The sequence below is a fragment of the Pholcus phalangioides genome, unplaced genomic scaffold (assembly GCF_987345545.1).
Source record: "Pholcus phalangioides strain wild (caught in Gottingen) unplaced genomic scaffold, Ppha-v1.0 ptg000013l_1, whole genome shotgun sequence".
Classification (NCBI taxonomy): Eukaryota; Metazoa; Arthropoda; class Arachnida; order Araneae; family Pholcidae; genus Pholcus; species Pholcus phalangioides.
In genome coordinates, this window is record NW_028301606.1 from 30480282 (window position 1) to 30492349 (window position 12068).

Here is a 12068-nt window from a genome sequence, read left to right on the forward strand (position 1 = left end):
CTCCCACTAGTTGCAGCAATTCCTGGGCCAGTTTTTGAGATTCAGTACAGTCTGGACGTAGAGTCGCATCACATTATAAAAAATGATCAAATCAGGCCATTTAACATCTGTACATGTATATCAGACAATGATAGATAATTACGAAAATAAGTTGACTACATGATCTAATAAATTTTTATTCCTGCACATTTAAAAAATGACAAAATGCAATCACACAAAGTTCATGTGTATCTTAGCTGTTTCTTTAAACACAGTCTTTGAATGAGCTACATCAAAACATTGTGGATTTGATTGGTAGATATTATATACACTGCTATACTCATTTTTTCACTGATAGGATGCTATAGTACAAGAGTGAATTATGGTGAAAGGAACGTAGACAACTTCAAATTTTGAAAGAAATTGGCAGTAAGACTAGAGTAAACGTCCATTACAATTTACACTTCAACAATTAGTACAGATGTGATGGAAAAAGAAAAGAAAAAAAGAATGATTTCATATCTATATAACTGCAATAAGAATTTCTTGTTCTGAGTCAAGAGTAGAAAGATGACACCAAGACATATTTTGCTTGTTCGTATGTGCCAAAAAATATAATGCCACCTAGTGAAATCCAAAGTACTCTGGGAATTATGCCTGCAAAAATTCTGAAAACACGTCCAAACATGAGAAATTTATGCTACATGACTAATTTTACTGTTTGCATTCCTTCATTTTCACTGATAGCATAAATAAAACTTTAACTTTAGTATTACAAGTGTAACAATTTTTTTTTTTTACACAATGAAGTAGCTGAGCACAATGCAAACCATTTAAACAATTCCAGGAGGATAGAAAGATACAAAAAATTAGGAGCGTTATAATTTTTAGAAAAAAAAGTGCCTCATGAAATTTTAATGGATAACATTTTGGGAACCACTGTGCCATAACATAATGCATAGAAACCTAGCTGCAACATTACTTGATATAATGATAAATCCCTCTATAGCAATATTTTTCCTGGTCTGGTCCATAGAGTATCGTTATATTGAGACTTTACTGTACTTTAAAAATATTAAAAAATCGAAATCAAGGAGAAAACTACAAAATTTAACAAGTAAAACAAAAATATTCAGATTGGTTTGGTCATTTCCTATGCATGCGAACTAATTAGACCAAGACTTATAATTTATCACAGATGCAATTAAACATTTTCTTTTTGTTTTTGTGTCTCTTATTGAAAGATTGAGGAGATAATCAGGAAGACATTTTAATGAATGAGCTTAGGCATATACTGGGTACCTCAGATGACCTAGCACACTAATCAATGGCAATTGTGTCAGACTTGCAGGAGGCTCTACGTGTTTTGGGAACCCATGATCCTGTTAAGATAGGCCTGGGTGTAATAACTCAGAGTAGAGGACTGTCTGCAATAGCAATGCATTCATCTTAGCATTGTTTCTGTTATACTTCATGTCAGAAGGAGATTCTGACAAGGACTGGGAGCATGTATCTAACATATGGCACATCTGTATATAAAGGCAAACGTCTTATCAACCAGAGTTATTATGCCCTAAAATGATTATGAAAAAATTACAAAATAAAAAGATAATGCTTTTATATTTACCCTTTCATTCCCTTTTCTCTCCAAACTTCATTAATTACAACTGCAACATTATCACTAGCTGCACCTTTCTATTGGGAATACACACAAAAAAAGAATTAGATTCCTGCAAGTAACAGTTTTTCAGCATTTTAGCATTTACCTTCACACAATGTATGTTACATTGTGTGAAGGTAAATGCTTAGTAAATAACAATGTATAAGTTACATTGTGTGATAACATTTAAAACGTTTAAGTAAAAAAAAGCAGAGATTGGGGGGAAGAAAAGAAGAAGATTGGTGGTTTATCAGCCACCTCGTTGGGCATTTTGCCTGTTGTGGCGTTGTATTTGTATTTGTATAAAATGAGATATGAAAGAAATGAAAATTAATTCAATTGGACATTGGTTACCAATACTTCCTGCATATAACGCAGAAAGTAAATTTCATTACTTTGGGAAAAAAAATTTCACCTTATAATCCCTACATGCAAACTTCTGGCAGTCACCTATTTTGATAATAATGAAATCTTAAAGAATGTACGTATAAAGGGATGTCGGACAGGGTATTTATTTAGAAGAAATGCTTTCTTTTAATTGCATCTATATACCCGGTTATACATCAAATAATTATTTTTTGTGAATTATTCATTTAAATATCAAAATTTTTTCTGTATATATTGTGTGGATTATATGCATGAAATTACGGTATAAGGAATTTTCCAATTGAGACATTCTTGAATAACCTAGCAAAGTTCAAAAAGTTGCTTTTGAGCAGTGCACCTAATTCAATATAGGCAATTGTAATTTTGGAACAATAGTCATACAATAAGGCTCGCTTACATTTGATAACATGATACGGGTTTTTGCTACATCAATTGGAGTAGTAGCAGCAGCTGCTATACCACCTGTCAGGAATGGAAACAAAATATTACACAACACAATTAACAAAAACATTCAGATTTGAATTTACTAAAACACAAGGAGTAGAATCTGATATTATTTGATTAGCTGTAAATATATTTTTAAATAAAAAAAGAATGAACATTGTACACTTCATTCACTACATCTATAAATGACCTTTCATTTTAGCAATTATATAAGCAATTTATGGAAAACAAAAACTAATCTACTGAAAGGTGATGTTCAACTTAGATGATTTTTACATTCATATTTCAAAAATTTATATGCGGAACCCTCTGACAGTAAATCCGGCATCATAGAGATAGCTGAAAAAAACATGACCATAGTGAGTCAAAGAAAAAAAAAGACACGTTTTTGGACTATGCCAACAGTAGTATGGTGGTAACTCTTTAACTCTTTTTTTTTTATGAAGCTCTCCTCCTTCCTTTAAAATAATAAAGGACAAAAATTGCACTCTTATCCAGGTGTTCACATTTGTTCAACATTTCTTTTCAACTGCTCACTCTAAAAGTTTTCCAGATTATTATATGTTTATATTATATTAATATTATATATATTATATTAATATTATACATATTATATTAATATTATATATATTATATTAATATTATACATATTATATTAATATTATATATATTATATTAATATTATATATATATATATATATATATATATATATATATATATATATATATATATATATATATTATATTATTTATATGTTTGTATATTCTGACATAAAATGATTCAGCTTTCTAATGTTAAAAAAACAACTTTGCTTTTCACATGCTGTATCACAAAGAAAGTTCCAACTACGAAACCAACAAGGAAAAAAAGTTGCTATGTAGCTTAAAAAAAGAGAAGGATAAATTTTAATTTTATCAATTACCTCAAAATAAGAGTCACAAACCGTAACCTTGCATGGTGTTTTAATATTGTATGCCCATGTTTGTGATATAAAATTTGCCTCTCTAAAACAGAGACTTCCAGAACTTCTGATGTATGTTGTGATATTGATATACTGATCAATATAAAAACATTTTTTTAACAGTTTAACACTCTGTTAGCGGCAATGAAAAGTATTAATAGAAATTTTGTCTCAATAAATCTCCAGTCCTGCAAATGTTTTCAAAGTTGGAGGAAAAAAGAAAAGAGTTTAAGATTTAAGGTATTTAAGATTTTAGATATTAAGATACATTTCTATACGCATTTTCATATGGCACTAACAAATTAGTTCTAATCTGATAGATGAAAAAAGAAAAAAAATACCTGCGATTCCCCCACAAATAGCAGATTGCCATGATTTTACATAACTGTTTTGCTGTTTCGACCAAGCTTCCTGGAAAAAAACAATATTTTTTCTTGTTTCATAAAGATCTTAAATTAACTATAGCATATTATGAGATCATTGATCAACAGTTTTCGTCAATTGATTCATATACAGAAAGTCATGAATACATATTTAACATAACAAATCATTGAAAAAATACCTTTAAAAATTCCCATATTGGAAATTGGATAAAAGAGAATGGTATTTCCCGCATCACAGTACTAAAATACCCTCTATATAGTCCAGGAATACCCTAGAGAGAAAAAAATTATAATGACTAAAATTTCATTAAAGTACAGTCAAACCTCGTTAGTGCGTCACCGGTTAACACGTCACTCCGCTTACCGGGCCACTTTTTGGAAGTCCCAATTGTCCTCGGGCAGGAATTGGCACAGCTATGGCTTACTCCGTTTAACGAGTCACTCCGCTTACTAAGTCATATTTTTTCTCTCCCAAGAGCGACTCATTAACGAGGTTTGACTGTATATGTTGCCTTACACAAGTCACACATTAGATAGACCAGCAATAGTCCACCATCTCCTATCATAGTGATGGGCAAATTTTTTTTGAGGGGGGCCAAAAAACAAGAAAATATTCTGGTACGCCAAACATATTCAGATATTGATTCATAATAGGAGTATTTATGCTTAGAAATGAAGAGGCAGGGTTTGTTGTATTCTTTGAAGACTGCAATGGTTTCATTGCAAACGAGAGACAATAGCTTATTCTTTACAACTGCAATAAAATAAATGAGTATATTTTAAGAATTTTATAATTGCATATGTGCTAAAATTTTTTTATATATATGTGAAAGTTTTTAAAATAATTTTTATTCGAGAATTCTTGCAACTATATTTTCCGTGCACAAAAGTATACCCTTTTAAATTAATTTTTTTAAATACTGAAATTTCTATACCATTATTTTGAAATCTGCATTGGGTCGGATAGAACTTCTAAACAGGTGGCATCTGTCCAGTGAGGCCACAGTTTGCCTATCACTATCCTAGCCCATACCAATATTAAAAGTATTTCATGCGTCACTTTCTAAATAAATGTTTATGGGTGCTGCTTAATTTCAACCATTTTTCTTGTTCAAAATTGCCAGATAATCTGTATTTCAAAAAAATTTCCTGCTGTCCGAAAATATTTCAGTGTATGGGCTTGAAACATTCAATCTGGAGTATTGCAGCTTTTGTACATAAACATATGGACATACGCTTGAAGGGTTAGGGAAAAGACCTAATGATGAGTACTTATATTTACATATCTATAAGATTAGTCAAACTTATCATTTATATGGGGGGGGGGGCTTTACCTCCTATGAAGGCCCCTCTCGTATCTCAGCTATCATATTGATATCAGATAAAAAAAATTCTTAAGCAGGAAAAAACCAGCACATGAAAATCTCTCATGTTAAGAGAATTTTCAGTGAAGGAAACATATTTTCTGGATGTTATGCCAAGGTCAACTAGGAAAGAAAAGTGCTCAAGTCTACACCAGGACTCAAACCCAGATCCTCTTATAAACTGGGCAAGTATTCTACTAATGACTGTACCTTAATGCCTCACGCCACTGTGTGTGAAATAAGGATCTCAGGGTTGTGTCTCCAGTGGTGTAGATGGTAGCATGCTTGCCTGGTTTGCAGGAGAGCCTAGGTTCAAGCCCCGGCGGACACCAAATGACTTTTATTTCCAAGTTCACCTTGGCATAATATCCAGAAAACATCTGTTTCTGTGATATATTGGACTGATGAAAAAAAGCAGAATTTTTGCTATCTGAAAATTTTTTGTGGCTAACTTTTGAGTTCCACCCGGAGTACCATATGTGGTGCCACAGGTACACCCTTAACGTAGAAAATACATGATATTTTTTTCTGATATATTATGAATGTGATTTAGAGGTTAGACTGAAAAATTCAAATGAAAATTATCTACTGAATATTATTAGTAAGAAAGATTAGAAAAAAAAGAAATTTGTTTAAACTTTCACACTTACATCGAAAGATAAAGTTCTTTTTAATGTCAGTAGACTAGAAACTGCACTGTTGGCTTGGGTTCTTTGCTTAACCACTTCTGTAGGAACTCTTATCAAACACGAAGCCTGAAAATAAAAACAAATGTGCAAGAAATACAGTAAAACTTCTCTTTTGCTGACATGGGTAGGACAAAATTCATCTGTAAAATAGGGGTTGACGATTAATTTAGCGGTTTGAAAAGCATAGTTTTATACATGGGGGAAATTATTATCTGGCCGTAAAAGAGGGGTGTCCATTAACCCATCGCATGTCATGAATCCTATTATTTTTTTAAAAGAAATGCATTTCAGATTTCTCTGAGGAGAAAGTAACCAAAAAAGAAAGATACGATTACATTAATGCGCGGTAATAAGAAAGGGAGAGATGTCTAGTTAGATTTTTTCCCCAGTGTGTGGATTCAAAATCGGTTTTCATGATGCTATTTGTGTGTAAAGATAATATATAACAATCGAAGGTTTAAGATAATACAATAGACTACGTATAGATACAGTACACTGAGACTGGGAAACGTCTATGATTAAATATTTGGTGAATGGGTGTTCATTCGAAGCTTTGATCAAGTGCTTGTGAGCAAGAAATTGGACACGTGCATTGATCATTCTTGATGCCTCAAGGAGCACCACGGTGCTTGCTAGCTTGGGGCCATATGCTTATGTGGCTTTAACCCATCTCGGGGCGGTTGGGGGGGGGGGAAGGGGCGGGGAAGAGCTTTAATGCCGGATGAAATATTAAGTTATACACAAATTCAAACATTTCCATGATTTGATTTTTTTGCGGTGTCCCTGAACGTCTAATCAATTGAGTTGATCCAAATGAAAGTAGGTAAGTCAAGGAACCGTAACATCACATCAAAAATGAACAACAGTTATTAGCATCACATATATTATTTAAGAAAATAACGAATTATATTTGATTTTATACAGCACTTCAAATGATTTCTGAGAACAGAAAATGTGAATAGAAAAAGTGCATTGTCATATGTTTGCGTCTTTTCTTTATGAATTTATTTTAAAGTAAATCCCCTCAGAGAAGGATGAGCGGGGAAAAAGATGTTTGTGAGTGAAAAAAGAATGTGTTTCAATCTCTCAAACGAGAAATTTTAGGGTTGCTTTATTAGGCGAACATGCACCGTAACAATAGCAGCGAAGGAATGGTGTTTCTATTTCTTCCATTCAAATCCCAACATAATATCATGTCAGAAACACTGGACAGGTTAAGAGATGGTTTTACTGTATTACTCCGTTTTTCTTGAAATATTTAACTATACTGAGTAGTTTATTGCAAAAAAATCTTGTCGCAAGCATTATCATAACTACATTTTGCAACCCATGAAAAATACAGATATATAGTCCGCCAAGCGCAAGATGAGACTTAGCCATGTCATGTTGGATGATTCTATTGTTCTAGAGGCATAAGCCAAAAGTGAAAGCCTCTATTGCTGATGAGTGATTCTCATTGAGCAATCTCCTTAACATAAAATAATAAAAAAAATTTTGACGAGGCATGATGTAGCCAAGTCTTGGTTTGGAGAACTTAACTCTTGATATACTGATTTTTCATTTAATGATAATACTACTTAGAACAGTGGTTCCTCACCTTTCTGGACCTGCTGAACTTTTTTTAAAATCAGTTTCTGTGGAGGAGCCCTGGAAGCCTTTTTTTTTTTTAATTTATTGATTCATTTTATTTCTTTGGAGCCCCAGAAAAGTGCACACAGAATGCTAAGAACTCAACAGAGCACAGGTTGGGAACTACTGACTTAAAAAAGAATGTACATAAATTTGCTCATTCCATTCTTCAATCAACCTGAACAAAGATACAAAAAAAGAGGGGGAAAAAGAAGTAAAGCCACAAATATAAAAATTGCCTAAAACCTTACAACTTCACCACAAGAAGCAGCTATCATATGAAGAAAACTGTGCTTTTCAGGAGGAATATAAGGAGATAGCACAGATTTCACAATCTCATAAGTACAGAAAAATGTGGCAGCTGAAAAAAAACAAACAAGAGATATAGCTTTGAGTGACAAAATGTTTATACAAAAAAAAGAAAAATTAAAAACATAAATTGAAAATTTAATTTTTCTTCTTTATTAATGATTCTTAATTTGAATCAATAGTAAAGTCTCTCAGAGCTACAGAGCCATTGTGAGTTTAAGCATAGACTCAACTTTCTCAAACACTAGAAGTTGCCATTATGTGGTCATATTAGATGAAACAGACTTATAGTGATAAAACTGAACATGCTAATTTGGCCATGTTTAAATAAATCTCAATGTGTGAAAAACTTAAGCAGAAAATCTTTGCGTGTCAGCATAACACGGTTCGGGTAACCCAGACATTTAAAGTGTACTTCAGTAGTTTATTTAGATGTGAATGAATAAGATATTCTTAGGCTCTGAAGGGCTGTCATGTTTTATTAGAGACTTGTTTCTTCAATACCAGCAGTTGGCATCATCACTGTTGAGGTGGTCATAGCGATGGACTCGCATTGAGAGGACCCAGGTTTGAACCCTCAATGTCGCCATAGTGGTGGTCAACTGAAGCTGGTTTTCTGTGGTTCTCAACTTTGAGATGCAAATGAGAGCCAATCTCTCCATTAAAAAGTCTTGCCACAGAGAGCAATAGGCTCACAACAGTACAATTATTACACTTCATTGGTAGTTAGAAAAATTGATAGCAGCACTATATATAATAAGTATTACACAGAAACAAACTTCATGTTTGGTTCAAAACACACACACATTACAATTTGTACCAATTCGTTAGAAATTCTGTAGAGGAATGTGTACAAGGTACATGTATGATTAAGTAGTAGTGGCTAGCAACATTAAGTGATATTGGACGAAACTGACTGTAGCAAACTGAAGAGAATAAAAATTATCACTACTGGCCCTCACTGACTGAATCATTGAAAAAATTCAATTATTTAAGACTGAGTTGGCATTAGCAGACTCATTTAATTGATTATTTTGTTAATTCTAATATTCACCCCCAAATGAAGGTCTGGCATTGCTCAAGATCCAAGTTAAACTTAACTTTATTGCCCCTTTTTATATTGGTGTAGCAGTTAGGGTGTTTGATGATTTCCGTAGCTTTTCTGTATAATCGATACAAATTTATTATCTACGATTAAGAAATGAAAAACACATTTTTGCATGTCCCATCATATAGATTTTGTAAATATAAAATGTATTTTTCCATTTTCCGTCAGCAATGTGTAACCAAGGTTCAATTTTATAACATGCCAAACATGTATATGTTTAAAAAAAAAAAAACAACAACAACAACAACAACATAAAACACATTTATTTACCCCCTGGCGATGAACCTACAACAACTGAACCAAGTCCTGAATATATTTTCTTGAAACCACCAGCATTATAGAAACCAGAGGCACTCTGTAATCGAGTTTTGATTGTGTCCAGAGGAAAAAGTAACACATCAACTGCCAATCCAGAAACAGCACCTGCCTATTTTATGATAAACATTTCTAGTAAATAATGATAAACATTTGAAAAAAAAAAGAACATCTTTCTAAAACTATCTATAAAAACTGCAGTAGTGTAAACCAGTGTTTCTCAAAGTGGACAATATCGTTCCTGGTGGGCGATGGAATGGCCCAGGGGAGCGATAGAAACTATGAGTATAACATAAGATCCTATGTGTTCACTTGCGTTGAGGACAATGAGAAAAAAATTTCTGAAAAAGGGGGCGATGTAACAAAAAGTTTGGGAAGCTATGGTGTGAAACCATGAATAATCAGAGATTCTCATCTCATTACCCAATTAACAATCAAGTGAACTCAGAACCTCAATATTTCCATGATCCGACCGTTTCATGATGGTGGACAAGCGTCCTCAATGAATTTCAGTAATAATAATTCATTTCCTCAACCTCCGGTACACGTGTTGAATCAGGGTGAACAAGTGGTTCCACACAACTCGGTGATGCCCAATATTCCAATTTACACTGGGCTACAACCACCACCATTTCCCTGGTTTTTCAATGTCCCGCCGCCACCTATATTTAATAAGATTATACTTATAGAATTATAGCTGCATAATTTTTTTTTCAATTGTCAGAATCATTGCCCGAATTTCCTGGAGGCTTTCTTTCAAACCGAGCACAATTCAGGTCTATCACCATCTATGGGCGATTTACTACATAGTAAACTGTGTGGGAAGTGTGTGTGTGTACCTAAGTCTTAGTGCGTATGTAGGGCTGTGTTTGATTTCTCAGTGCTGCCATCTATATTTCAGAAGTGAAATGAATGTGTTATGACTGAATTACATTTGTACTGTTTGTAGGTCTGTTGCTCTCTGTGGCAAGACTTTTTAAAGGGACGATTGGCTCGGATTCACGCCTTGTAGATGGAAACCACAGAAAACCAACTTCAGCCGACCACCGCTATGGCGATGGTGGGGGTTCAAACCCGGGCCCTCGCGACGCGAGTCAGTCACTATGACTCCCTCGACCATCATAGTGGCAAAAATCCTGTAGCTGCCTCCTGGAGCCCTAGACCAAGATCTTTGGCAGGCCTCTCTTATGATGAATTTGTAGCGTACAAAAATACAAAAATAATTAAATTTGTGTTGGGCCTCCAAGATGACGCTCAGGCTCATGCTACAAATTACTGTGGGTGCTTGAGCACCTACAGTACACCAGCTTCGATGCTACTATGTGCAGCAGTACCCCTAGGGTGCTGTGAGATGACCAAAGTTGTCACAATACATTTTTTGAATGAAATTATTCAAAATGAACTGGAATAAATCACCATTGCATGCTCAACAGAGAACAAACATGTTATAAGCACTACTTACAGCCAATGCTACTTTGAAGTTTGGATTTTTGATAGAATCAGCAGCCATCTATTTGCATGTGCCAAATGCAACAATTAGAGCTGCAAATAAGAAATAAAGTAAAAAATATTATACCCAAAAAAATGAAATAAATTTCAATTCTAAAACTATTTAATATTTGAATATATAAAATAGTATTGAGAGGTAGAAAATATTGGGCCTGAGAGCCACCAAAGATCTACATCCTGGTCTAAGAAGCCAGCTCGAAGATGTTGACCTCCAGAATAAAGGTTTATTTTTTAATTAAAGGGAAATCTAAATTCAAAGTAATCAAAAAAGAAATGTTGCCTAAATGAAAATTTTGGGGCATCTTCTCAAAAATTTCTTGCATACCTTCAGTCATATCTGGAGGGGGGGGATATGTTATCTATAGCCCAGGGCAGAAAGTTCGGAGGAGCGACAAATTTGAAGAATCAGTGGTCAAGAAAATTAGTTGAATAAGAGGAAGAATGCCAAAATCTGAGAGAAACTATAAATCCATCTCTGCCTAGAGAGCTACAAGGTCAGAGAGTGACCTAGAAAATTTACAAGCATCTGAGTGAACTTATAAGCGAGGACGAGAACATGTCAACATGTCGGTAAATAGCAAAATGAGTGACCTAAAAAGCTTTTAAGTCTATGACTGATAAAAAGATTATGCAAGCATGTGAGCAACTTTAAAGAGCTATAAGGTCAGTGAGTGACACAACGAGCAATCTAGAAAACTTGCAAGCAATTAGTGAATTTTAGATTGATGCAAAGAGTGAGTGACCTAAAGAGATTGCAAGCATGTGTGTGACTTAGAGAGGAAGGGACCCTGTCAGTGAGCGACACAGGGCATATGCAAGCATTTGAATGACCAAAAGAGTGACCTGGTCAGTGAGCAACCAAAAGAATGACCCAGGGAGTGGTGCAAGTATTTGAATGACCAAAACAGTGATCAAGAGCATGTGAGTGACTTGGAATCACAGTTGAATTTAGAGAGGCGGGAAATTTGAGGAACGAGTGATCAAGAAAATTAGATAAGAATGGGAGATGAGCCGAAAAACCATTAAATCTTCCTCAGCATGCTTCACACATAAATTTTTATAAAATATTATAAATATACAATTAAAATATATAATATTATAGCAAAAATTAGTTTATAATTTATTTGCACACAACCATAATTACCCTTGGTGACTGTCAAATTCTCGATCCCATGTGTTTTTCTCCCCTCCACATGCTCTCTTAGTAAACAAACACGCCTATAACAGAATGGACTCTACCTCATTTCTAAAAACAAATACAAAAAACTAGTTTAAAAATGAAAAATATTCTATTTATGCATACAAAAGTATTTATATTCCTATACACAGG

The 12068-nt window shown here is 33.9% G+C and overlaps 1 protein-coding gene across 1 annotated transcript; it reads right to left on the reverse strand.

Moving 5' to 3' along the window:
- Window positions 1-151: 151 nt before the first annotated feature.
- LOC149078962 (mitochondrial S-adenosylmethionine carrier protein) lies at window positions 152-12044 on the reverse strand. The gene is made up of 10 exons (XM_089241196.1): window positions 11883-12044; window positions 10692-10771; window positions 9185-9341; window positions 7749-7858; window positions 5830-5934; window positions 3995-4087; window positions 3774-3843; window positions 2424-2488; window positions 1607-1674; window positions 152-647 (listed from the first exon to the last, which is right to left on the reverse strand). Exons 2-10 carry the CDS (start codon window positions 10737-10739, stop codon window positions 536-538), a joined length of 828 nt encoding a protein of 275 aa, XP_089097322.1. The 5' UTR covers window positions 10740-10771; window positions 11883-12044; the 3' UTR covers window positions 152-535.
- Between the last annotated feature and the right edge of the window lie 24 nt (window positions 12045-12068).

What these genes read in the sequence shown, in the direction of transcription:
- LOC149078962 (XM_089241196.1), bottom strand. Translation starts at nt 10,739, where the DNA reads ATGGCTGCTGATTCTATCAAAAATCCAAACTTCAAAGTAGCATTGGCT. An exon ending in CTGCTTCTTGTGGTGAAGTT is followed by an intron (nt 5,935 to 7,748) that starts GTAAGGTTTTAG and finishes TTTTATTTTCAG; the next exon opens with GCTTCGTGTTTGATAAGAGT. An exon ending in CCCGTATCATGTTATCAAAT is followed by an intron (nt 1,675 to 2,423) that starts GTAAGCGAGCCT and finishes TATTCCCAATAG; the next exon opens with AAAGGTGCAGCTAGTGATAA.